Here is a 26,895-nt window from a genome sequence, read left to right as displayed (position 1 = left end):
GAGACAGTGAAGGTACAATTGATTAGGAATGAGGTGAACCAGTGTAAAACTGTCCCATTAAGTCCTATTGTAATAAGTCTAGAAAGAAGAAGAGTGTGGCTCACTACATTAAACATGGCTGTGAGGTCAAGAGAAAACACCAGTGCTACATCCCCCTCATTAAAGTTGGCATGCAGATCACTGAGAAGTGGTGCTATTATTGTCGTTACTTTGTCCTGATTTAAAGACAGATTGACAGGGGTGGAATATATTAGAAGCCTCCACAAGCTGAGCAAGTTGAGTGTCCATAACCTTCTCTCAATTTTGAGAGGAAGGGAAGGTTAAAAACAGGCCTATAGTTAGAGAGGATAGTTGTATCAAGGTAGGCTTCTTCACAATTAGGCGTATTACTGCAGTTTTCCATTCCAGTGGAACAAGGCCTGTAAATAGGCTTTTACAAGTCAGAAGAAAAGACAAAGCAAAAAGACCATATTTGTTGATTTGCAACCATGGGGTAGGAAGAGGGTCTGAGAGACAGGTTGTCTGCCTAGTAGTGGATATGAGTTTAGAAAAAATTAGAGAAAGAAGGTTAAAGTTAGGTTAAGAGGTAGACATATCCGAGTTAGTAAGCTGAGGTAGTGCAGTATCTGAAAGAGAAAAATCAGTGCTCACAGTGGCTGAAGAGAATGTAGATATTAGATCAGTGATTTCAGATGAGAAATAGTGTGAGAAAGGGTATTCATGTAGGCACACTGGTGGTCCCATCTGTTTAGTGTTATTACATCTAGTACACTAGAAATATAAAAGCATAACTCAAATATTCCTCCGTGACTGGGTTCCTCCCAATTTATTAAGAGTGCATGTAGATAGATAGATAGATAGATAGATATTTGTTTATATATTGTACTGGATGTATACAGCATTGCAGATGGGTAGATATATATTTAGGTGAGGTATTCATACTCTTCACCAACATGAAAATATTTCTACACACACTATCTCAAAAGGTCTAAGTCAAGCTAGGATGGAAACCATAATCCATATGTAAAGTGTTCAGACCTAGCTAAATCCAGCTGAAAATGCCTCAGAGTTGTGTTATGCCGATTAGGCTGCATCCCAGTTCACTCTAATTATCCAAACTCCTCCCTGCCAAGGTGAAACAGTGCTCAGATGTAACACAAACTAGTCCATTCGATCTTAGCATCAGCTGTGGACTGTGTGTTTTTAAACCTCCAACAACTCAACTAGCTTAGCAGAATACGCAGGCAACATTCATATGTTAACTAATGAAAATGATCTAAACTTATTACAACTACTAGGGACCTATATGAGTTGGTGCTTTCCTAATGATTTCCAATGTGATTAGTACCCAGTTCTGTTCCAATTCCATTGTTACCTTAAGAGCAGCTCTCTCCATAGCAACTGTGAACTTGTAAGAGGCAGAAAAATAACTAATCCTTTTCATTTCTGGAGCACCCTGAAGGAATTTCAAAAACTACAGGCGTTCTATCTGCTAGACACTTCTCGGACAGAGCAATTAAAAAGAAGTAACAAGCATGCTTATGAAATAAGGTAAGATTATGATGTTTAAGGCTGCAATATTCTAGTTGTACAATATTTATGTGGATTTTAGAGACTGAAATCCAATTTTTACTTGCTGAAGCAAAAAAGCTTATCCAGTTTCTTGCAAAATGTCACCACAGCCTGATTTTCTGTGAAGTGTGTGAGTGGTGAATGCTAATTAAGTAGACATCATTCATTTACCATACATTAGTATTCCACCATCATTGCTGAAGAAAACAAGGGTGCAGCTCTATATGATTTTATGGAGACTAAATTGTTACTTTCATTAACATGTAACATATTCTGCTTTGTCTATCAATTGGCTGAAGTAAAACCTTATGCATCCAGTAAGGAAGATAGAAGAGTCACAAGGAGATCAAAGAGAGGAAACAAAGGAAAAAAACTGTGAATAGTTTTGGTTGTCTTCTTCTACTCTTCTTAAAGGCAGCATCTGTCCAAGATTTGGACTGCTCTGGACTGTTTCTTCACTGTACAATACAATTGGAAATTAAGGGGCTCTTTTACTAAAGTGATTTAAGAACTTATCCTCAGATTCTATATATGGCATCAAAATTTGGGCAACAAAATTTTGTTGCAGATGGAATTGTTTAATGATCCAATTAACATTAATGAGTTGATGTTAACAATCAGTCATTGAGGCTGATTGTGAGCACGTTGCCTGCGTGCTATTCCATAACCCTGGGTGCCCAGATCCCATAGTATGTAACCCAAAAGGGTTTATTTATAAAGGCATCTAGGTGCCTGTGTCTTTATAATAAAACAGACACAAATCTTGCTGACATAGTGCCTTGAATTGTGGGAGGGGTATGGGCAGATCAGGGGCGATCTGAGATAATTGACACAGTGTTATGGAATATGGAATCTCCATACCTAACTTGGCCATCGGGAAATATACCAAGTTTCAGCAGGTGTAAGTCTGATGCTACAATCAGCCTAGTGGTTAGTGCAGTGGACTTTGATCCTGGGGAACCGAGTTCAATTCCCACTGCAACTCCTTGTGACTCTGGGCAAGTTACTTAACCTGAATATATGTAAGCCGCTTCGAATGTAGTTGCAAAAACCTCAGAAAGGCAGTATATCAAGTCCCATTGCCCTTTCCCTTTTATGCAATTAACTAGCCGTTCAGCCCATAAAAACGGGCTAGTATAGGAAGGGGGGGTTGAAAGGCACCCCACCCCGCCGCTGAGTTCGCCGCTGCCGCTCCCCCTCCAAGTTCCCCCCCCCCCCCCCCGGAGCCGTCACCACCCACCTTCCACCCGGTCGGGCCCTCGCTCCACTATTGATACAGCGAGGGCACGCAGCACACAGCTCTACTGCTGAGCTGCTGTGGCCTTACTTCTTCTCTGCCTGTGTCCCGCCCTCGTGTGACGTAACGTCGTCGAGGGCAGGACACAGGCAAAGAAGAAGAAAGAAGGCCGACGGCAGCTCAGCAGAGCTGTGTGCTGCGTGCCCTCGCTGTTTCAATAGCGGAGCGAGGGCCCGACCGGGTGGAAGGTGGGTGGCGGCGGCGACTCCGGGTGGGAGGAGCGTTAGCGACGGCGGTGTCCCTCGCAAATGCGCAGTAGAGACCCTCTCTGTTCCGCCCCGTCATCACGTATTGACACGGGGGTGGGGCAGAGAGGGTCTCTACTACGCATTTGCGAGTGAGTACGACACTCGCCATTTATATACATTGATGATTTTGTATGTTGTACTGCACACCACCTAGAATGGTAGATTGTGTAGTATAGAAATTTATAAATAAATAAATAAATACATACTCTATAATGGAATTATACTTAGCGCTGATCTTTCCCAGTGCCCAGATTTCGGCATTATTTATAGAATCTGGCCCTTGGTGTGCAGTTAAAAGGCAGAAACAGGCTACCATGTGACCATGTTAAGAGGTTTTGCAGTAGTTTGTTTCTTTCTGCTTATTAAACAGAGCATTTCTGAATTTTTCAGTCAGGGAATGTGTAATGAGTGGGAGAGTGGACATGTAAGCAGTGGTGTGCTGGTAAATGTTTAACAACAGGCTCTCTCCCCGGTCCCCCTCTGCGCCCCCTGTCCCCCTCTGCGCCCCCCCCCCCCCCCCCAAATTGCAGAGCTGGCTATAGCCAGGGAGAGAGCCGGGAGGGGGGTGGCAATGCATTCCTCCAGGGAAAAAAAATTAAATGATCCCAGGTTCCAATCTAATTCATGTTTAATGTGCGATTTAAAAAATGCCATAAATGCCGTAAATAAATATAAACTTTTAATGTTGAGCACCTGATTCTCAAAGTGAACATATTCCAAACACTATAATGAAAATAAAATGATTTTTTTCTACCTTTTTTGTCTGGTGACTGTTTTTCTGATCATGCTGGCCCAGTATCCGATTCTGCTGCTATCTGTCCTCTTAACTCTGTTTCCAGGGCTTCCTTTCCTTTCTTCTTCATTTCTGGTCCTCAGCTTCTGCCTATTTTCTTCATCCATGTGCAGTTTTTCTCCTCTCTTCCTTTCCCCTCAACTCATCTCCTTCCTCACTCTTCCCTCCCCTCCATCTATGTCCAGCATTTCTTCTCTCTCCCCTCCTCTCCCCTGCCCTCCATCCACCCATGTCCAGGGACCCTTCTCTCCCCTGCCCTGCATGCACCCATACCCAGCGACCCTCCTCTCCCATGCCCTCCATGGGCCCCTGGGATCACCCTCTCTGCTATTTACTTCTACTTCCAAAAGCTCAACGTCAATATTGAGCCTGCAGCAGTTAGCACTTTTTTTTTAAATACTGACCATCTGATATTCAGTCGGGACCTGTTAAGAGTATCTGGCTGGGTCCCAACGTCCCCCTCCCCCAAGATTCCAATCTCCCTCTCTCCCACACCCATAAACATCATGCAAACCCCTTCTAATCCCCCCTACCCTCCAAACGTCACAAAAATCCCTTCCAATTCCTCCACCCAACTCCCCCCCTAAACATAGACAGCACCCTCACTCTCACCCCAAGTATGCTTCGGGTCTACCTGCCTCGGCCTTCTAATTCTTCGGGGCAGGCAGTCTTGCCTGCCCGCTGCCAGCTGACTCTCCCCCACTGCCGTCCGATTCGCGTTTCAAAATGGCCGCCGAGACTTCAGAAGTCTCGCGAGGCCACCTCTGGAAGTCTCGGCGGCCATTTTTAAAGCATGAATCGGCAGCAGGGGAGAGTGAGCTGGCAGCGGGCAGGCAAGACTGCCTGCCCCGAAGAATTAGAAGAACGGCATCGGTGAGGATCCGGAGGAAGGGAGGGGAGCCAGAGCCGGCTCGCTATATTTAACAACTGGCTCGCAAGTCAGTTGAAAGATTAACAACCGGCTCTTCCGATCAATATACGGCCAGTGATGGTAAGAAGTTTTATAAACAGTCACCAACTAAGTTAGATCCCCATAATCAATACTGGGCCATGTGTAGGCACTAGCATTGAAAATCTGGGCCTGTCAAGATCGAAAGCAGCCACTGTGCTTAATGTGGGTCCCAGTCAATATTCAGCCAGGATTATGTGGATCCTGGCTGAATATTGGCCAGGAACCGAATAAGGGTATCCGGCCAGGTCCTGACCCCAACCCTAATTCCAATCCTCCCTCCTTCTCTCTCACCCTGGACCAGCACCTGAGCCCCCTTTGATCCCTCCCTTCCTCCCTCCCACCCCTGAACCCTTGTAAACTGCCACATGAAATTTGAACTTTAGCGTGTAGGAAACACCTGATTACAGAAGTGTGGTTGCCATGTTAGTCCACTTGCCAGCTCATTTTCGAAAGTGATCACTGGCCATCTTCCGACACAAATCGGGAGATGGCCGGCAATCTCCTGAACCCGGCCAAATCGGTATAATCTAAAGCCAATTTTGGCCGGGTTCAACTGCTTTCCGTCGCGGAGCCAGCGAAACACCAAGGGGGTATGTCGGTAGGGTAGTGAAGGCGGGATGGGGGTGTGCTCACGAAATGGCCGGCTTTGCCTGATAATGGGGGGAAAAAGCCAGGCTTGACGAGCATTTCGCCGGCTTTACTTGGTCCATTTTTTTTCACGACCAAGCTTCGAAAAGGAGCCCCAACTGACCAAGAGGCATATTTTCAAAGCACTTTGGGAGGCTAAGTTCCATAGGTTTCTATGGAACTTTGGGAGGCTAAGTGCTTTGAAAATGAGCTTGCAAATGACCACCGGAGGAAATCGGTGATGACCTCCCCTTACTCTCCCAGTGGTCACCAACCCCCTCCCACACACAAAAAAACTTTTTTGCCAACCTCTATGCCAGCCTTAAATGTCATACCCAGCTCCCAGATAGCAGTATGCAAGTCCCTGGAGCAGTTTTTAGTGGGTGCAGTGCACTTCAGACATGTGGACCCAGGCCCATCCCCCCCTGCATGATACACGTGGTGGTAAATGGGAGCCCTCCAAAACCCACTGTACCCACATGTAGGTGCCCCCCTTCACCCCTTAGGGCTATGGTAATGGTGTAGAGTTGTGGGCAGTGGGTTTTGGGGGGATTTGGGGGGCTAAACAACCAAGGGAAGGGAGCTATGCACCTGGGAGCTATTTTTTTTTTTTTTTTTTAGAAGTGCCCCCTAGGGTGCCCGGTTGGTGTCCTGGCATGTCAGGCGGGCCAGTGCACTACAAATGCTGGCTCCTCCCACAACCAAATGCCTTGGATTTGGCCGGGTTTGAGATCGCTGGCATTATTTTCCATTATGGCCGAAAACCGATGCCGGCCATCTCAAACCCGGCCAACTCTGACATTTGGCCGGGCCCAACCGTATTAGCAAAGAAAAGATGGTTCCGCCCACTTACAGTGCCGGCCCTGAAGATGGCCGGCCAGCTATTTGGCCGGCGCCGTTCGATTATGCCCCTCCACAATACCTAGAAATAAAGGTCAGCAAAAATGCTGTTGGCCTTTACTTTATTGTACCTCAGTATTTACTGTTACTGTATCTTATCTCCAACTGTCCCATCTGATGACTATTAAAATGCTTTAATGTGTATTTTTTTCTTCTCATAAGTATCATACTATGCTAAATTGTACTGCTGTTTGAATAGTTTATGGTTGTAATTGTTTATTGTCTGTGTCCAGGTTATACTTGCTGTACACAGTCGAGTGAATTTCTTCAAAAAAGCAGTAAATAAATCCTAATAAATATATGATAGTACATTTGATTAGCTTTGAATCCATAATCATCTTACCTTCTGCAGCTTCAGACTTCTAACTCTTGAGTACTTGAGAAATGTACAGCTTTATCAAGCTAATAGATCATTGAGATCCGATACAGCAAGGAAGGTTGTTGTCCCAGACCTGAAATATATTCATTAGTCTGTTACCCTCAAAAGCACGTTTCCATTACGGGACCAGTATTATGGAATGCTTTTCCGGGTCCTTTACGATTTTGCTCTTCCCTTTTAAAGTTTAAAAAGGCTTTAAAAATGCATCTTTTTTTGCAAGCTTCTCAGGGAATTTAAACAGTAATGAATTGAAGAGGATTGTTACATATCATGTTTTGAGACTGTTGACTTGTTGTTTTAAATTATGTGTGTGTTTATTGTAAGCTGCTTAGTTTATTAGGCAAGATATAAGTTACAAAAAAAAAAAAAATCTGTCTATTGTCCAAAAACAGATTGTCAACTTTAATCAACCAATTAATAAAACTTTTTCCAACTCCTGCCATTTAATCTGAGCTTATTTTTTCTTGAATGCTCTTTAGGTTGTAAGCCTAATGATATGCACTGCTATAAAGTACCTACAACCTAGAGGAAATGTCATTGAATAAAGTTAAAAACATGTCTCACTTGAAGAGAGTCCTGGTTCTGGGTGCAGCATCTATTTTTCTATTTGGCCTGTCCCACACAAAAGCACAAACAGAAAGGCACCACGAGCACATCGACAGCACACACAACAGTGGATCTCTGCTGGAACTTTTACAGACTTTTACAACCTACAACAACACTGATGTCAAGGTGAACCATACAAAGGAACTTCTGTCAGTGTTATTGGAGCAGGTTGAATGTCCACAAAGAATTCGTGAAGGCCAGGGTAGCTGTTATCAGGTAAGTACATCATGTACTGGAAAATAATTAAAGATATACTCAAAACCTAATTACAAGATGGTGGGGGGGGGGGGGGGGGTCTTTGGGGACAATTCTATAACTGGATTTTTCCAAACAGTTGCCCAGAGGGCATGCGGTAGAAGCCTGCTCTATCAAGGAAGCTGGGGGCTTAGCTTCCAATAAGGAATACTAGCGTAACCAGCTAACATTTAAATACTCGCACTTCATCAGCCATAGAGCTGGTATAAGTGCGCACACCTAAATGTATCAGAAACATGTGTAACTTATAGTATTTTACCCACATAAAATTGATGTTATGCAAATAAAGTTGACATATGCGTGTAAAGTATGAGAATGAAATCACAGAACTGGAACAAAATGGAAAACAAAATGAATTAAATTTGTCCCATAACCCACCTATGTCCCACCCATGCTCCACCCTTTGCAAAGGCAATATGAAGGACCAAATCAATTCTGTGAGAAAAACAAGTGAAGGCAAAAAACAGTGTGAAAGACCATGCTAGTGAATCAGGATGATACCAGCAAGTCCTTTATTAAACATGCAAAGACCCAACATGGGCCATGTTTCAGCTACGAAGCCTTCCTCATGAGTCTTTGATGTGCAAAAAATATACACACATACCTTGAAGCAATGGTCTCAAAAAGAACAAAAATGATGTAAAACCACTATATGGCCGTGGCAATCATGAGTATGCAAGAACATTGCAAATAGCGTAGTGCTTAGATAAGCACTACGCTATTCATAGTGTTCTTTGAGACCATTGCCTCAAGGTGTGTATGTACATTTCTTGCACTTCAAAGACTCCTGAGGAAGGCTTTGTAGCCGAAACACAGCCTGTGTTGGGTCTTTGCACTTTTGTCACCTATCCACAGTTTTAATAAAGGACTTGATGTTGTCATCCTGGTTCACTAGTGTGGTTTTTCCTCACTGTCTTTTGCTTCCCTTGCAAGTACACGCTACCTAAGTTAAGCAGGTATTTGCAGAATAGTGCTTAGGCACTGTACTAGCATTAAAGTGTGGAAGTGTGCACATATGCACATAAATGCTACCGTTCTAAGTATTTACATACATAACCTGTGCATTAATGTGAGCACCTAGGTCAGGGGTTCCCAAACCTGTCCTGGGGAACCCCAGCTAGTTAGGGTTTTCAGAATATCCTCAATGAATATTCATGAGTTCGATGTGCATGTACTGCCTCCAATATTCATTGCAGATATCCTGAAAACCTGACTGGCTGAGTTCCCCAAAGACAGGTTTAGGAATCACTGACCTAGGTTATAGAATTGTCCTTTGTGTGGCAATTCTTATCTATTGCACTCATCTGACTTCCTTTAAGCATGAAATGCATTGTTGCTTTAAGTAGAGGCCAACCGAATTTCAAATTCGGTTACGGTGGTGAAACTGGTTTAAAATCTGCTTTCTGCCCAGTTTTGGTTTCAGTTGAAAGGCTATGGCCAAGGTTTCGGTTTCGGATGAAACTGACCATGCGTTTTCGGTAGAAGTTGAAAATGTGTGCTTTTTCCTGTTTGTTGCCCTGTCTCCCCCTCCCCTCCAAACAGGAGTTGCCTTGTCCCTCTCCCCCCCTCCAGATCCACCTGTAGCTGCCCCCCTTGGGCCTATTTTACAATCCTTGGCAGTCTAGAAGGGCAGGAGTGATCCTCAATCACTCCCGCCCATGTGAGCTCTGCTCTTAAAATTGCTGCCATGACCTCTAGCAGCAGCCATTTTGAGAGTGGAGCTGACATGGGCAAGCACAAATGGGGATCACTTCTGCCCTGATTACACCACTAGACCACCAGGGATTGTAATGTAGTCGGGGGCGGGGGGCGGTACTCTTTGCATTCTTTTTTTGTGTGTAATGTGATTTCAAGTAATGCAGTTACAATCTTGCATACTAGTTTATATGGTAAATAGAGTGTTCCAAATAAATGCTTTTGATACAAAAGTTTAGCAGGAATTTAAATCTGTAAATTTGGGATCATAAGATTCTTAGAAAGCCTCTCTGTGGAGACATGACATCAGCTGTCACTCCAAATGTGGCCATTGTAAAAGCACTGTGGCGTTTAATTTCAGTTTTCATTAGCTGAAGTCCATGTGTGCTATTTTGCTTGGTGGTAAAATATGGTCTTTCATTATTTAAATTATTATATACTAGTAAAAAAGGCCCGTTTCTGACACAAATGAAACGGGCGCTAGCAAGGTTTTCCTCGGAGTGTGTATGTTTGGGAGAGTGTATGTGAGAGTGACTGTGTGAGAGTCAGAGTGAAAGTGTGAGTGTATGTGTGTGAGAGAGAGAGTGAGTCTGGGTGTGAGTGTGTTTGTGAGAGTGTGTGTGTGAGAATGAGAGTGTGTGCAAGTGTGTATGTGAGACACAGTGTGAGAGTGTGTGTGTGTGTGCGAGAGAGAGAGTGTGTGTGAGACACAGATTCTCTGTGAGAGTGAGTGTATGAGACCAAGCGAGTGTGTGAGTGACTGTGTGGCACATAGAGAGTGAATGTGATACATTGTGAGACAGAGTGTGTGAGAGTGAGAGTCAGAAAGACATTGTATATGAGAGAGAGAGTGTGAGCCTTGCCCTCCCAATCCATGCCCATCTGTCCCCTGCCCCCTCCATTCATCCTTTTCCAGCAATTCCCCTCTCTCCCTGAGCCCTGCCATCTCAATCCATGCCCATCCATGCTTCTCTGTCCCCTGCCCCCTCCATTCATCCTTTTCCAGCAATTCCCCTCTCTCCCTGAGCCCTGCCATCTCAGTCCATGCCCATCCATGCTTCTCTGTCCCCTGCCCCCTCCATTCATCCTTTTCCAGCAATTCCCCTCTTTCCCTGAGCCCTGCCATCTCAATCCATGCCCATCCATGCTTCTCTGTCCCCTGCCCCCTCCATTCATCCTTTTCCAGCAATTCCCCTCTTTCCCTGAGCCCTGCCATCTCAATCCATGCCCATCCATGCTTCTCTGTCCCCTGCCCCCTCCATTCATCCTTTTCCAGCAATTTCCCTCTCTCCCTGAGCCCTGCCATCTCAATCCATGCCCATCCATGCTTCTCTGTCCCCTGCCCCCTCCACTCATCATTTTCCAGCAATTCCCCTCTCTCCCTGAGCCCTGCCATCTCAATCCATGCCCATCCATGCTTCTCTGTCCCCTGCCCCCTCCATTCATCCTTTTCCAGCAATTTCCCTCTCTCCCTGAGCCCTGCCATCTCAATCCATGCCCATCCATGCTTCTCTGTCCCCTGCCCCCTCCATTCATCATTTTCCAGCAATTCCCCTCTCTCCCTGAGCCCTGCCATCTCAATCCATGCCCATCCATGCTTCTCTGTCCCCTGCCCCCTCCATTCATCCTTTTCCAGCAATTTCCCCTCTCTCCCTGAGCCCTGCCATCTCAATCCATGCCCATCCATGCTTCTCTGTCCCCTGTCCCCTCCATTCATCATTTTCCAGCAATTCCCCTCTCTCCCTGAGCCCTGCCATCTCAATCCATGCCCATTGTTAATATTGGTGTCTCCAAATCCTGTTTCTAATACCATTAAATCTTTGGAATTATTAATTGACACAACTTGGTAAGGAATTTTTACTTCTGGGATCTTTGTTGGCACCAAAGGATTCTTTTCTGGTTGGGTTGGGGGTGGAACAATCTTAAATTTTCCAATGGGGTCTCTACCGGTGGCATCAATTCCACAGGCTATTTCGGACAGAAGAGGGGATTGTAATGCCAATGGATTCCCCCCTTTTAAAGTGGGTGATCTGGTGCACCGGCGTTATTATACGCACAAGACCTGGCGAGATCCCATCTACATTGGTCCCTTCAAGATTGAAGCTCTGTCAGCTACAGCTGCCAAGCTCGAGGACCACACGTCCTGGGTCCATCTGAAAGATATACGAGCCTATCCGAATATCGAATCAGGCCTCCTTGATGTTTCCAGCTCAGCAGCCATTGGAGAAACCTGTCCCACCCCGGACCCCATCTCCACTGCCACTGAGCCCAAGACCACCGACCCCGCACCCAACACTGTTCGACCATCTTGATCAACTCGACCAAAGACTTAATCGACTCGACCAAAGACTTAATCACTTAATTAACCAAGACAAACCATCTCCTGAATCGAATCTACTTGATCTGGCCGATATCACCATCCAAACGATCACTGACTCACCAGAATCACCACCTGAACAACCACCAGTACTCGAACCTGCATTTGAGTGGCCATCCTCTCCTCCACTCTCCACAGTTCCAGAATTCCCACTTCCTTACGTTGACCTCCGTATCCGACTCATCCGAATCCGCAACTTAGCAGGTGAATTGGATCTGGGTGAACCAGAGTCCGCTGAGTTTGCAACAGTACAGAATTTGTACAGCAACATCAGTGAGCTGCTCGACATTCTACATTTGTATTTCCCGAATCACGCAAGATAAATGCCACGCCACGTCCAGCCACAGTCTACTCCAGAAGAAGCTATCCCCTTACCACCTCCTTCAGCCTCTCCAGTTGGTATACTCCTCCGCAGGGAATCAACCCTCCGCAGGGAACCAACCTCTGAGAACCTTGCTGCTCTTGACGACATCAAGGAACCAGATCCACAAAAAACTGTATTTTATCCTGTTGACAAGTGTGACTCTGAGCAGTTATCTGAAACCAATACCCATTGGTCCAACGACTTTGACGGAACTTATCTGGAAGACGACACAATTCCAGACGACACGGACGCAAACAGCACCGTTGCAAGTGTTGTTTCAGCAGTAGTTACGGTGCTACATCAGTACACCCTCTTCTTCTGCTTTCCATCTGCTCGATTGTTTGCTGTTGGACTCTTGTGTTTCATCCTACTTTGTATAGGTTTGGTGTTGTTTTTCACTACCCTGTTTACCTATACAGCTGACAGAAACCTCGCAGATCTTTGGATCACACTTAGTGCCTTTCCCACTGGCAACGTTACTTTGCCCGTTGGAAACGCCACGGTACTTGCAACTACTTCTGTACTTGCAGCTACCCCTGCAGTACTTGCAACCACTTCTGTATTTGCAACTACTCCTGTTCCAACACCTACTACAGCGGCCTACACAGAGCCCCAACAGTACACCACATTCACACGCTTGTTTGGACACACATCCCCCCAAACGATCAAAAAGATCAGTCCCCTTGCCACCAGTAATCCCACCCCCTGGGCAGACACATCTGCCACAACAGACTTTTCAACTGGCCATCCTACAGTGCCTATTGAAAACTCTGCGACTACTCCTGTCCTCACTAATTCTCCTATTTTGCATTCTACAAGTGTTCCCAATAATATCAGTAGCTCGGTCCATATTGTCCCCAATTTTACCACTCCTTTTGAGGATAATATTACCTTGCCTGAATTGCGAGCCACCCCTTCTCCTTATCCTCTTGTGCCTAATAGTGACGTTCCTCCTCCCACGAATACTACCTTAGCCGCCCCAAAAATCAGTGTCCCAGCCACTCGTCCTCCTAGATAGCTACATTCCTATTAACCATCCATATATGTCCCATAACAGACCTCACAACCAGCCTTCTCCACCACAATCCGTTCCTTCCCTTGAATCTCCACCACTGTCGCCTTTTAATTTAAGTGATCAAGTAATCCCTGAACCCCCAGAGTACCTTTTAGATCCACGAGAATTAAGATTTCCCCATTGGGACCCAGCCCCAGAAGACGATCCCAATTGGGATCCCCTCACACGATATCAGATACTGTGTGAACCTTTACTTGAGAGTTGGACACTCGGTCCCAATCGAGTAGTTACTCATATCCTAGCATTGTTTGGAGGAAGCTTGGGTTTACAAGTTGAACAGACTGAAGAGCTCCTAATAAGACCAGAAACTGGTGAAGTAGTGGATTTTTGGTTAATCACATACGCTGTACTTGGCACAGACTGGATACCTTTCCTATTCATTAGAGAGGTTGGATTGGGACCTTTGGAAATATATAGTCTTTTCGAAGTCCCCAATCCCACCGAACAAGGAGCTACTAGAATTTACCCCTCATACCCAAGTTACCCCTAATGATATATCAAGCGTTGATATACTTTGGAATACTAATTATAGTGATTGCAGTTCTTGCTAAGACCCTAAGGATAATTTTGTTACTCATTTTCATTAACCGCCAATTGCCTTTTGTACAGTCCAGAGCTAACATCTAATCATGAAAACTACCAACATGAAGTGCCTAGTCCTCTTCTTGTGTGTGCTCACCATGCCCACTGTACAAGGAGCACAAGACTTAGAACATTTTCTACAGAAATTTACAACCACCTACGAAATAACATTACCCACTACTAAGGACACGACCACAATAACCCTTGATGTGTGTTCTTACACAATGTGTGGAGAACATCCGGTGCAGCAATATTTGTCAGCTTTTGAAATATACCTGTGTCCCTTCTCCAATTGCGGAAGTTGGGCGCAAGTATGGTGGTACACAGGTTCATGGGTTCCCTACTCAGGTAGTGAAATTCCAGATCTTAAAAAGAGCATTTCCATTATGAAATTGCGAGTGACTGGCCTTTGTCCAATGACCAAATGTAATCAAGTGGCTATCACTTTCAGAGGAGTAACGGCTGTTACATACAGAACTTATTCCTTAGGAATTGATGCCACTGGTAGAGACCCCATTGGAAAATTTAAGATTGTTCCACCCCCAACCCAACCAGAAAAGAATCCTTTGGTGCCAACAAAGATCCCAGAAGTAAAAATTCCTTACCAAGTTGTGTCAATTAATAATTCCAAAGATTTAATGGTATTAGAAACAGGATTTGGAGACACCAATTTGTGGCTCGAATGGGTACATTATACTACAAAGAGTTTGAATGTTTCTAATTGTTATTTTTGTGCCCATGCAAGAGCAGAACCAACAGTAGTTCCCTTTCCTCTAGATCTGTATAATGATCCAGATGGTTTTTGGTGCATGTTAGAGTTACTACAGGTAACAACTGAAGTTAACCAGTCGTGTCAGCATCTTGATAAACACCACCCCTACTTACCCCCTCGGCTGAGAGTGCCTCCTGCATTCAGGATTCCAGATCCTGGTACCAGATATCATACATGTCTGGAACGATATGGAGTGAAAAATTCACGGTTTTTGGGAAACTTGACCAATTGCAATAGTTCCCTAGCAAAGGGAGCCCTGAGGGGTCTGAACCTTACGGACTTCTCACAGGCTAGAGCCGATATATGGTGGTATTGTGGAGCCCGCGCTATCCACCATACACTTCACAGAAGTTGGACAGGCAGATGTGCCTTAGTCAAATTGGTAATTCCAATCATTATAGCATTCTTGCTCCCTCCTCATAGCAGCTCTTCCTCACGAGTGAAGAGAAATGCAATGCCTGGATCTTTTGATGATCGAGTTTATATAGATGCAATTGGGGTTCCAAGAGGGGTACCTGATGAGTTCAAAGCCAGAAACCAGATAGCTGCAGGGTTCGAATCTGCCTTCTTTTGGTGGGCTACTATAAATAAAAATGTAGACTGGATCAACTATATATATTACAACCAGCAGAGATTTGTAAACTATACTAGAGATGCGGTTCAAGGAATTGCAGCACAATTAGACGCCACCAGCAGAATGACGCTAGAAAATCGATTAGTGCTTGACCAGATTTTGGCAGCAGATGGCGGAGTGTGCCACAAGATAGGTACACAGTGTTGCACCTTTATCCCCAACAATACTGCTCCAGATGGATCGATCACCAGAGCTTTGAAAGGTCTTACCTCACTGTCACAAGAATTGGCAGAGAACTCTGGTGTCGACACATCTTGGACTGGTTGGATGGATAAAGCTTTTGGTAAATGGAAAACATTTATCATTTCAGCGGCCACCACTATAATCATAGTGGTAGCAATTTTTGTATTAGTAGGATGTTGCATAATCCCTTGTGCTAGAGGCTTAGTAGAACGCTTAATTGAAACATCAATAACAAAAAGGACACCAGCAGGACAATATGCCCTGTACGAAAATCTCCTTCCTAACACCACTGGAGATAACACATTGGACTATCTCCCTATGAGATGGACCAATCGCTATGCAAATGCTAGAGACACTGTAGAAATGTCTGCAACTGTATAATCAAATACAGCACACAGGGATACAATATAGAACGTTAAGCTTTATGAAATGATGTAATCAATAAGCAATATAACTATATAATCTATGCAAATATATATTTAAGATATAATCAGTATATAACCAAAGAATGATTGATTGTTATGAATATATATCTATATACCTATGTAAGAGTAAGAATAGAACCTGCATACTAATGGGTTGAGAAATATTATTGGTGTAATTATAATATGTTACTTAATCGTAGGTATGAGTAAGTCCCAAGAAGGATTGAAATGACTGAAGTAGTGCCTATGTTATGATCTGAATCTCAGTAATCTGACCGTATCAGGTTTTTGATTAGACTCTCCAGACCAATAGTTTTATAGGATACCTTCTGGAATGGATGGTACCATGGTACGTTAACCCTGGTGTCACCCTATGGGATAGGGTGAAGAGGGGAATGTTAATATGTGTTGTAGCTTGAGGCCTACCCACTGGAATGGTGATGGGCCAAGTTGCAGGACTTTGGTCAGCTGAGAAGCCTTGACTAGGCCTAATAACCCACTAATGGTCTTACAGTTGAGAACCTGCAAAAGCAGGACTGCAAGATGAGTCTTAACAAAACCTGGTACAACCTTCTGAATGAAAGTAGCACTTATGATGAAGGAATAATGGAAAAGAATGGATAAAATGTGGTCTTTAACATTGAGTTTGGGTAAGATGGCACTCAGATCATAAGATGATATGAAGGGTGATATGAAACTGATATGTTAGTATTTTTGTATCAAAAGAAAGAAAACAGAACAAGCTGTTGACAAAAACGGAAATGTCACAATCATGTGCAATAGCTAAAATGATATTTTTGTAACAAGAAAAACAAGTTGTTTATGAAAACGGAAATTGCAAAATGTCTTGTAATAGCTAGAACGGAAAGGGGAGGTGGGTACATATGCGCACCTGCCGGAAAGGAAAGTATGATTCAGAGGTTAGGCAATATTAAGAAAAAAAAGGGTCTTGCCATTGACTTGCATTAAGATCTTCGCCTATAAAAGGGATGAGATTTTGGCAGATCATTGGAACATTCCCCAACTTGTCTCGGAGGGCAGAAGCTCTGTGCAGTTGAACTCAGAATCTGTCTGATGGATGTATTAAATTGAAGACTTTATTTTGGTAAGAATAAACAGAATCATATTTCTGAAAACTATCTTTGCCTTTATTTCTATTTATTCTATACCTGCAATTTGTGCTACAAAACAATCCACACACAAATAGGGCGCACTCATTGAACCAAATTTGGGTTGATTTTTAATAGTATATATGTGGGAACATAAATGGCCCAAGATACACCTAGATCCTAATAGACAGAAAGTTGTGGTCATGGGGATTAGATTCGAACTGCGCCTTTTGATGCCTCCCCAGAACAGACCCCCATGGGATTGGGTGACACTGGAGGTCAGGGAAACAATTCAAGCACTTTTGGATGAACTAAGTCTCTTTACCCCTCCGTGTGGAGGGGTCCAGAAGGGGTCTAAAAGGGACGGTTTAAACACCATCCATGCTTCTCTGTCCCCTGCCCCCTCCATTCATCCTTTTTACAGCAATTCCCCTCTCACCCTGAGCCCTGCCATCTCAATCCATGCCCATCCATGCTTCTCTGTCCCCTGCCCCCTCCATTCATCCTTTTCCATCAATTCCCCTCTCACCCTGAGCCCTGCCATCTCAATCCATGCCCATCCATGCTTCTCTGTCCCCTGCCCCCTCCATTCATCCTTTTCCAGCAATTCCCCTCTCTCCCTTCCATGACCCCCCCTCGCATCCATGCTCTTCTGTCTCCCATGTCCCAGCATGTCCCGCCCCCTTCTTCCCCCCCCCTTCGCATCCTTGCTGTCATTTCTCCTCTGCCCTCCCGCTCCCATTGTTCAACTGCCCACCCTCTTCTCTTCCCCCTACATCCCTTTTTTTTTTTTTTTAATTTACCTCCGTGGCGGTGGTTCCGGCAGCGCAGCATCAGGGAAGGAGGCGGCGCTCCCGACGTCTAGCCTTCCCTTCGTTGTGTTCCGCCTTCTTCTGACATCATCCTTGACGTCAGAAGAAGGCGGAACACAGCGAAGGGAAGGCTAGAGACGTCGGGAGCGCCGCCTCCTTCCCTGACGCTGCGTTTTGTTTTTTGTTTTTTTGCGCCGTCGACGTCATGACGTTTGCCCTGGACGTCATGACGTTTGACGCGAGGGCGGGGCAGAGATGGCTGGCAGCCTGGCTGGCTTCACACCACGAACGCCACGAACCCTTCAGGGAGTGTTTTAGTGACTTCAGAACGTTGTCCTCATTAGAACGTTCACTGTGCGTTTTATTAAATTAGATATTCTGGCTTAGAATATATATGAATTATTATATATATTCTGGCTTGTTAATGAAGATCCCATGTTTTAATCAAATTGTCGCGTGCAGAAGCTACATTTTATGAGAAAGAAACCTGCAGTGATTGTTTTCAAGCACCTGTACTGGTCAGCTTATAGTGTTAGAAGGGAAATGATATTACAATGAAATAAAGTTGTAATTTTTCAGAGCGTATAGTCCTTGCATTCAGTAACATCAATGTGCTTTTTTTATTCTGGATTAAGAAGGCTGCTTATAATCTCTGCAGTAGACCAGAGTCTGAACTCCTTTACCCTATTTTAATAAGAATCTGTATCATGCTTGTCTTTAATGAGTTTTATAATTAAATACAAAATGAGAAGCATCTCAATGTTACTTTCTCTTGTAACTTGTGTACAGTTTGGGTAAGCATAAAAAGCTGATAATCATGATTTTGTTTTTGTTTTTTTTACACGTTCTCACAAAGTTCCAGTCTCAGAGGATATTTAACTACATCTGCAATGACTTGGGAAACTAATGGGCTCATTTTCGAAAGAGAAGGGCGCCCATCTTTCACACAAATTGGGAAATGGGTGTCCTTCTCCCAGGGTTGCCCAAATCGGCATAATCGAAAGCCAATTTTGGGCGACCTCAACTGCTTTCCGTCACAGTGACGACCAAAGTTCCTTGGGGCATGTTGGAAGCATAGCGAAGGCGGGACTGGGGCGTGCTTAACATATGGGTGTCCTCGGCCAATAATGGAAAAAAGAAGGGCGTCCCTGATGAGCACTTGGTCGACTTTACTTGGTCCATTTTTTCTTGCAACCAAGCCTTAAAAAGATGCCCGAACTGACTAGATGACCACCGGAGGGAATCAGGGATGACCTCCCCTTACTCCCCCAGTGGTCACTAACCCCCTCCCACCCTAAAAAAAAACCTTTAAAAATATTTTTTGCCAGCCTCAAATGTCATACCCAGCTCCCTGACAGCAAATATGCAAGTCCCTGGAGCAGTTTTACTGGGTGCAGTTCACTTCAGACAGGTGGACCCAGGCCCATCCCCCCCTACCTGTTACACTTATGGTGGTAAATGGGAGCCCTTCAAAACCCTCCAGAAACCCACTTTACCCACATGTAGGTGCCTCCCTTCACCCCTTAGGGCTATGGTAGTGTTGTACAGTTGTGGGGAGTGGTGAGTGGGGGGCTCAGCACCCAAGGTAAGGGAGCTATGCACCTGGGAGCAATTTCTGAAGTCCACTGCAGTGCCCCCTAGGGTGCCAGGTTGGTGTCCTGGCATGTGAGGGGGACCAGTGCACTATGAATGCTGGCTCCTCCCATGACCAAAGGGTTTGGATTTGGTCGTGTCTGAGATGGGCGTCCTCGGTTTCCATTATCGCCGAAAACCGGGGACGACCATCTCTAAGGTTGACCATCTCTAAGGTCGACCTAAATGTTGAGATTTGGGTGTCCTCGACCGTATCAAAACGAAAGATGGCCGTCCATCTTGTTTTGATAATATGGGTTTCCCCGCCCCTTCGCCAGGACGTCCTGCGAGGACGTCCTCAGGAAACCTTGGGCTCCCCGTTCGATTATGCCCCTCAAAATGTGCCAGACTTGTTGAGAAGTCCTTGTTAAAATGGTTCTCCCAGTTGTCAGCCTGTGTTTGCAGTTCCTGGGACAGGAGGGCGATAATCTCCTGTGGGTTTAGCAGAGGGCTGCTGACACCCGGCTCTGACAATCACCAGTGGGTCTCATTGGTTCACATTCACACAATCAAACCTTAGTTTTCTGTTTCAGTTTCGACTGAAAGTGCTTAGACAGTTTTGGTTTTGGCCAAAACTAAAAAAATAAAATAAATAATAACCAGTTTCAGTCGGTCTCTAATTCTTATACATTTTTTTTACCTGTTCTCTGCTAATTATACTTGACTGCTTTTATGGTAAAATTCAATAATCATACTAGACAGATAACATGATTGACTGATTATATATTTATATCATTTTCCATAGCACTGCGGTTTGATTTCAGCGCTAAACATTGTTAGATAATTGTTAATGGCGCTGCTGATGGTAATGACTCTTGATTTTTCTTAGCATAAGCTCTAGGGGTGGTATATATTTGTGAGTTTCTGTATCTTAGCATTATATAACAACAGAGGGTTTTTCTTCTCTTGTATACATTAACCTTTCAAAATGGTTTATGGAGCAAACTATGAATTTTTAGTATTGAATAAACATAGAAATGATCATTAATAATACCAGATATTTCAATTAATGTGCATTATATTTCATCTATTTCTCAGGTAAACTAGTTACCAATAATTAGTGCAGAAACTGATTCTATCTTTGAAGGAAAATCATTCCTGTAATTGTAGCAGAAAATCAATAAAATGTAAAATTAATCAAAACTTGATTGAATTAATTACTATTCCTTAATGGCATTAAAACGTTTTTTCTATATGTGTTGTGTTTACAGTGCCTGGAATCAAAAGATATGTTACTAAAAGTTTCAGGGCAGGTGGATGACCACCCCAGTGAAGAAACCTTGCAGAAAATTTGTATTATTCTCCTTTACTACATCATTCATCAGAAAGATCTTTGTTCCACTGCAGTCAGTCTCAGCAAAAACGATTATGACTTTTACCTTCATGGCTTACTCAACTTAAGGCAGGAAGAGGACTGCCATTACCTTTCCCATAATGAAACCGAAGATATCTTGGAAAGAATGAGGCATCACTTTAAAATTTCCGAAGAAGGCCTGGTAACATTTCTTTTTATGTTTTCTTTTATAAAGGGGTCCTTTTACTAAGCTGCAGTAAAAAGTGGACTTAGCGCACCCATGCCCGCCAATGTAAGTCATAATTTATCTGTTTAAGAACAAGGTTTAGCGCTGTCGGAACCCCACCTCACCCCATACCTTGATATGCATCCACCATGTTTCAGTAGACAGCAGCAGCAATTTTCATATCCCATCAGCTGCTGAGCCTAAAGCCTCCTTGCTTCTGTATCCCGCCCTTGCAGAAGCAGGAAGTGACATCAAAGGGGGGCAGGATGCAGCAGCGAGGAGGCTGTAGGCTCAGCAGCTGACAGGATATGAAAATCGCTGCTGCTGCCTGATGCTCTCTACTGAAATGTGGATGCACATTAAGATATGGAGTAGGGCGGTGTTCCGCAACAGGAGGACAGACGTGCAAGAGATGCAGGACCCCTAGGAGCACGAGGCCTTGTGCGACCACCCCTGTCACCCCTGCCTAAGACTTAGTACATAAGTAATGCCACACTGGGAAAAGACCAAGGGTCCATCGAGCCCAGCATCCTGTCCACGACAGCGGCCAATCCAGGCCAAGGGCACCTGGCAAGCTTCCCAAACGTACAAACGTTCTATACATGTTATTCCCGGAAATGTGGATTTTTCCCAAGTCCATTTAGTAGCAGTTTATGGAATTGTCCTTTAGGAAACCGTCTAACCCCTTTTTAAACTCTGCCAAGCTAACCACCTTCACCACGTTCTCCGGCAACAAATTCCAGAGTTTAATTACGCGTTGGGTGAAGAAATATTTTCTCTGATTTGTTTTAAATTTACTACACTGTAGTTTCATCGCATGCCCCCTAGTCCTAGTATTTTTGGAAAGCGTGAACAGACGCTTCACATCCACCTGTTCCACTCCACTCATTATTTTATATACCTCTATCATGTCTCCCCTCAGCCGTCTCTTCTCCAAGCTGAAAAGACCTAGCCTCCTTAGTCTTTCTTCATAGGGAAGTTGTCCCATCCCCGCTATCATTTTAGTCGCCCTTCGCTGCACCTTTTCCAATTCCACTATCCTGCTTATAATCAAAAGAGAAAAATGCCTATATTTCGACCCAAATCGGGAGATGGGCGGTTTTTCTCGCAAAGGCGCCCAAATTGGTATAATCGAAAGCCGATTTTGGGCGTTTCCAACTGCACTCCGTCGCGGAAACGAATAAAGTTGATGGGGGCGTGTCGGAGGCGTGGTGGAGGCGGGACTGGGGCGTGGTTATCAGCTGAGGAGAGGTGGGCGTCTTTAGCTGATAATCGAAAAAAAAGGCGTTTTGACCGCGATTTTGGGTCACTTTTTTGGACCCTTTTTTCTCATGAACAAGTCCCAAAAAAGTGCCCCAACTGCCCAGATGACCACTGGAGGGAATCGGGGATGACCTCCCCGGACTCCCCCAGTAGTCACTAACCCCCTCCCACCAAAAAAACCCCCACTTTAAAAACTTTTTTTCCAGCCTGTATGCCAGCCTCAAATGCCGTGCCCACCTCCATGACAGCAGAATGTGTTCGATCCTGTCACAGCCTTTCCCTGGGTCAGATGTGGCTCTCGGGTGCAGTACAGGGTCACATCAGCATTGCATTGTGGTGGGTGTAGGGTATTGGGCTCCGTGATTTCATTAGCTTGTGTTACAGTCTCACGATGTTGGTAGTTGGTAGACTCTTCTCCCATGGTGCTTTTCCCCCTGCCTACTGGGTCAGAGTGTGCCCTGTTGTGTTTCCTGTTATAGTCCATGCGGTAGTGGCCATTTTTGTAAGCCAGTTTTAGTTCCCTTTCCTGTGTTAGCCACGTTAGAGAACTTAGTTCTTACCTTGAATGTGGCTGAAAGAGGGCATTGTACAGCATTCTGCCAGCTCTGACCTACTGCTAATCTCAGTACCAGGGACACTCGTTGCCAGTGGGGCACAACCTCTGATCTGCAGTTAACTGTGAGTAAACGCGGTTATTCCAATAAAGGACGTTCTCGGAGAGATTAGTCTTCAGGTGTCAACTGGTGTGCCAATGTTATACAGCAGCAACAAGTCCTAGAGGCCTGCGTGTATGCAGGTCCCTGGAGCACTTCTAGTGGGTACCGCAGTGCACTTCAGCCAGGTGGCCCCATGCCCATCCCCCCCCCCACCCGTAACACTTGTGCTTGTAAATGGGAGGCCTCCAAAACCCACTGTACCCACATGTAGGTGCCCCCTTCACCCCTAAGAGCTATGGTAGTGTTGTACATTTGTGGGTAGTGGGTTTTGGGGGAGGGGGTTGGGTGCTCAGCACCCGTGGTAAGGGAGTTATGCTTGTGGGAGTGTTGTCTGAAGTCGACCGCACTGACCTCTAGGGTGTCAAGTTGGTGTCCTGGCATGTCAGGGGGGCGAGTGTACTACGAATCGTAGCCCCTCCCACGACCAAATGGCTCGGATTAGGACGTTTTTGAGCTGTGCGTTTTTAGTTTCCATTATCGCTAAAAAAACAAATGCCCAGCTCAAAAACGTCCATTTTTTCAAAAATACGGTTCGGCCCGCCCATTCACGGACCCGTTCTCGGAGATAAACGCCCATGGAGATAGGCGTTTGCGTTCGATTATGCCCCTCTTTATCTTTCTTGATATGCGGCGACCAGAATTGAACACAATACTCAAGGTGCGGTCGCATCATGGAGCGATACAACAGCATTATAACATCCTCACACCTGTTTTCCATACCTTTCCTAATAATACCCAACATTCTATTCGCTTTCCGAGCCGCAGCAGCACACTGAGCAGAAGGTTTCAGTGTATTATCGACCCGTAACTCCTAACGTGGAACCTTGCATGACGTAGCTATAATTCGGGTTCTTTTTTCCCACATGCATCACCTTGCACTTGCTCACATTAAACATCATCTGCCATTTAGCCGCCCAGTCTCCCAGTCTCGTAAGGTCCTTCTGTAATTTTTCACAATCCTGTCGCGAGTTAACGACTTTGAATAACTTTGTGTTGTCAGCAAATTTAATTACCTCGCTAGTTACTCCCATCTCTAAATCATTTATAAATATATTAAAAAGCAGTGGTCCTAGCACAGACCCCTGAGGAACCCCACTAACTACCCTTCTCCATTGTGAATACTGCCCATTTAACCCCACTCTCTGTTTCCTATCCTTCAACCAGTTTTTAATCCACAATAGGACTTTTCCTCCTATCCCATGACCCTCCAATTTCCTCTGTAGCCTTTCATGAGGTGCCTTGTCAAACGCCTTTTGAAAATCCAGATACACAATATCAACCGGTTCCCCTTTGTCCACATGTTTGTTTACTCCTTCAAAGAATTGAAGTAAATTGGTCAGGCAAGATTTCCCTACACAAAAGCCATGCTGACTCGGTCTCAGTAATCCTTGTCCTCGGATGTGCTCTGTAATTTTGTTTTTAATAATAGCCTCTACCATTTTCCCCGGCACCAACGTCAGGCTCACCGGTCTATAATTTCCCGGATCTCCCCTGGAACCTTTTTTAAAAATGGGTGTTAAATTGGCCACCCTCCAATCTTCCGGTACCACACTCGATTTCAATGATAAATTGCATATCACTAGCAGTAGCTCCGCAAGCTCATTTTTCAGTTCTATCATTACTCTAGGATGAATACCATCCGGTCCAGGAGATTTGCTACTCTTCAGATTGCTGAACTGCCCCATTACGTCCTCCAGGTTTACCGTGAAGTCAGTAAGTTTCTCCGACTCGTCCGCTTGAAATATCATTTCCGACACTGGTATCCCACCCAAATCTTCCTCGGTGAAGACCGAAGCAAAGAATTCATTCAATCTCTCTGCTACGTCTTTGTCTTCCTTGATCGCCCCTTTTACACCTCGGTTATCCAGTGGCCCAACCGATTCTTTTGTTGGCTTCCTGCTTTTAATATACCGAAAAAATTTTTTACTATGCTTTTTTGCCTCTAATGCTATCTTTTTTTCGTAATCCCTCTTGGCCTTCTTTATCTGCGCCTTGCATTTGCTTTGACGCTGCTTCTTGTTATTTTCAGACGGTTCCTTCTTCCATTTTCTGAAGGCATTTCTTTTAGCCCTCATAGCTTCCTTCATCGGCCCTGGCCCTGGATATGACCCATTGCACAGTTGCTTTCCTCCTCTGCTTTTGTTGTTCAGCAGTTGGGAGAGTAAAGAACTCCTTCTACCATAAAAAAAATGCAATGGGCCACATTCTAGGGGAGAAGGTCTTATTTCTCTGGCATCCCTGGTCTAATCTGACCCACTTTCAAACTTGATAAGTCTTTTTAGCAGTTTTCCCCACATACAAAGCTTTCTTGCACCTTTTTGTATAATTCTTTCCAACTTCTGTTGGATTGGAAAAAATAAAAATAAATACAATGAAACAAAGCAATCAGCAAATATTTTGGTCATGCTAGAGAACATTCCATAGCTACAGTGGAGTTCAAAGCTTATTCTGTACCCTCCACTCTCCCCCTTTTTCATAGATAGACATCCTTTACTTTGAGATTCCTAAGTGGTGATCACCCCCTCCCCCATAGGTTTGATCTGGGAGACGGTATCCTGTGGGGGTCTCCTCCATTACCACAGTCCAGTTACACATTGACTTTATTTCAGTATAGGTTCTTGGTGCAGCCATGTACGCTGAACCATGTCAGGCTATTGAATGATCTCTAGTATCATCGGAAGATTTGATGATTTACTGCACAGTTCATTTACTTTGATTTTGTTTGCTTGATTTTTAAATGTATTTTTCAAAATTGTTTAAGATTGATTGCTGAGTAAGTGTTGTGATCCTAAGCTAGCCCCTTTTTTCCTCTCTATTTTATTAAGCAGTAGGCTTGCCTCTTTTTGTTTGGACTATTTGTCAGAATCCAAAATTTAAATATGTAAAATAGGAAATGGGAGCATACGAGTATCTGCTCAACCACGGAAGAGAGCCTACGGTGTGTCACATGTAGTTAGCATTTCTCCACTGAATACAGGAATCTTTTAATACAGTGCCACCCCCCCCCCCCCCCTCCCCATGTGCATGTGTGCTAGCAGGGCTCAGACTGGAAGAGAACTGTGAAGCTTAAAAGATTCCTCAAATTCCTGCCAAACCAACATTTCTATATTCTAATTCTTAAGTGAAAGCAACCATAAGGTTTCATAAGCAATTCAACGTGATGTAGGTGTTTTGAAATCCCTGTAAAATGCCACAACCTGCCAAATGATGGATAGGGATAGATATTTAACTGTAGCACTAAAATAACAAAGCTATATGGGACTGGTGGTTGGGAGGCGGGGATAGCGCTGGGCAGACTTATACGGTCTGTGCCAGAGCCAGTGGTGGGAGGCGGGGCTGGTGGTTGGCGGGGATAGTACTGGGCAGACTTATACGGTCTGTGCCCTGAAGAGGACAGGTACAAATCAACGTAGGGTATACACAAAAAGTAGCACACATGAGTTTATCTTGTTGGGCAGACTGGATGGACCGTGCAGGTCTTTTTCTGCCGTCTTCTACTATGTTACTGTGTTACTGGATTTACCTCACATATCCTGACTTCAACTTGCTATTGACACTATTCCAGTGGCGTCGCGAGGGCAGCTGACACCCGGGGCGGGTCGCCGCTGCGCACCCCCCCCCCCCGGGTGCAGCGCGACGCACCCTCCCCCCTCCGTAGCGCAACACCCCCGCCCCGCCCGCGAGAACATACCTGGAAGGCGGTGAGGGGGGGGTGGGAGGACCGAGAGCACGCCGCTGGGAGGTGTCGGCGCCTCGCTGGTTCCTTGCTCTCGCCCGGAACAGGAAGTAACCTGTTCTGGGGCAGAGACAGCAAGGAACCAGCGAGGCACCGACACCCCCCAGCGGCGTGCACCCGGGGCGGACCGCCCCACCGCCCCCCCCCTTCCTACGCCACTGCACTATTCCACTGTGTATTTCAGATATTGGGGCCATTTACTAACAGTTTGTGTGCACTAGCTCTGTTAATGCACAACAGGCCAGATCCTGTAAATGGTGTCTAAAAAATAGGCGCGTCCAAAAATAGCGCCTAGCGCTATTCTATAAACCAGTGTTTCCCAAGTCTGGTTCTGGAGTACCCCTTGCCAGTCAGGTTTTCAGGAGATCCAC

The 26,895-nt window shown here is 45.0% G+C and overlaps 1 protein-coding gene across 1 annotated transcript in view; it reads left to right on the top strand.

Annotated features, from left to right (window-relative positions):
* The first annotated feature begins 7,323 nt into the window (after positions 1–7,323).
* The window catches only part of SLC39A12 (solute carrier family 39 member 12), a 96,738-nt gene continuing 77,166 nt past the window's right edge, over positions 7,324–26,895 (top strand). Inside the window, exons 1-2 of the mRNA XM_030202167.1 lie at positions 7,324–7,590; positions 20,501–20,785. Of these exons, the coding sequence (XP_030058027.1) occupies positions 7,324–7,590; positions 20,501–20,785 (552 nt within the window). The remainder of the gene's footprint in view (positions 7,591–20,500; positions 20,786–26,895) is intronic.

Source organism: Microcaecilia unicolor, chromosome 1, assembly GCF_901765095.1.
Source record: "Microcaecilia unicolor chromosome 1, aMicUni1.1, whole genome shotgun sequence".
Taxonomy (NCBI): Eukaryota; Metazoa; Chordata; class Amphibia; order Gymnophiona; family Siphonopidae; genus Microcaecilia; species Microcaecilia unicolor.
This window is presented reverse-complemented; position numbering and strand designations above follow the sequence as displayed.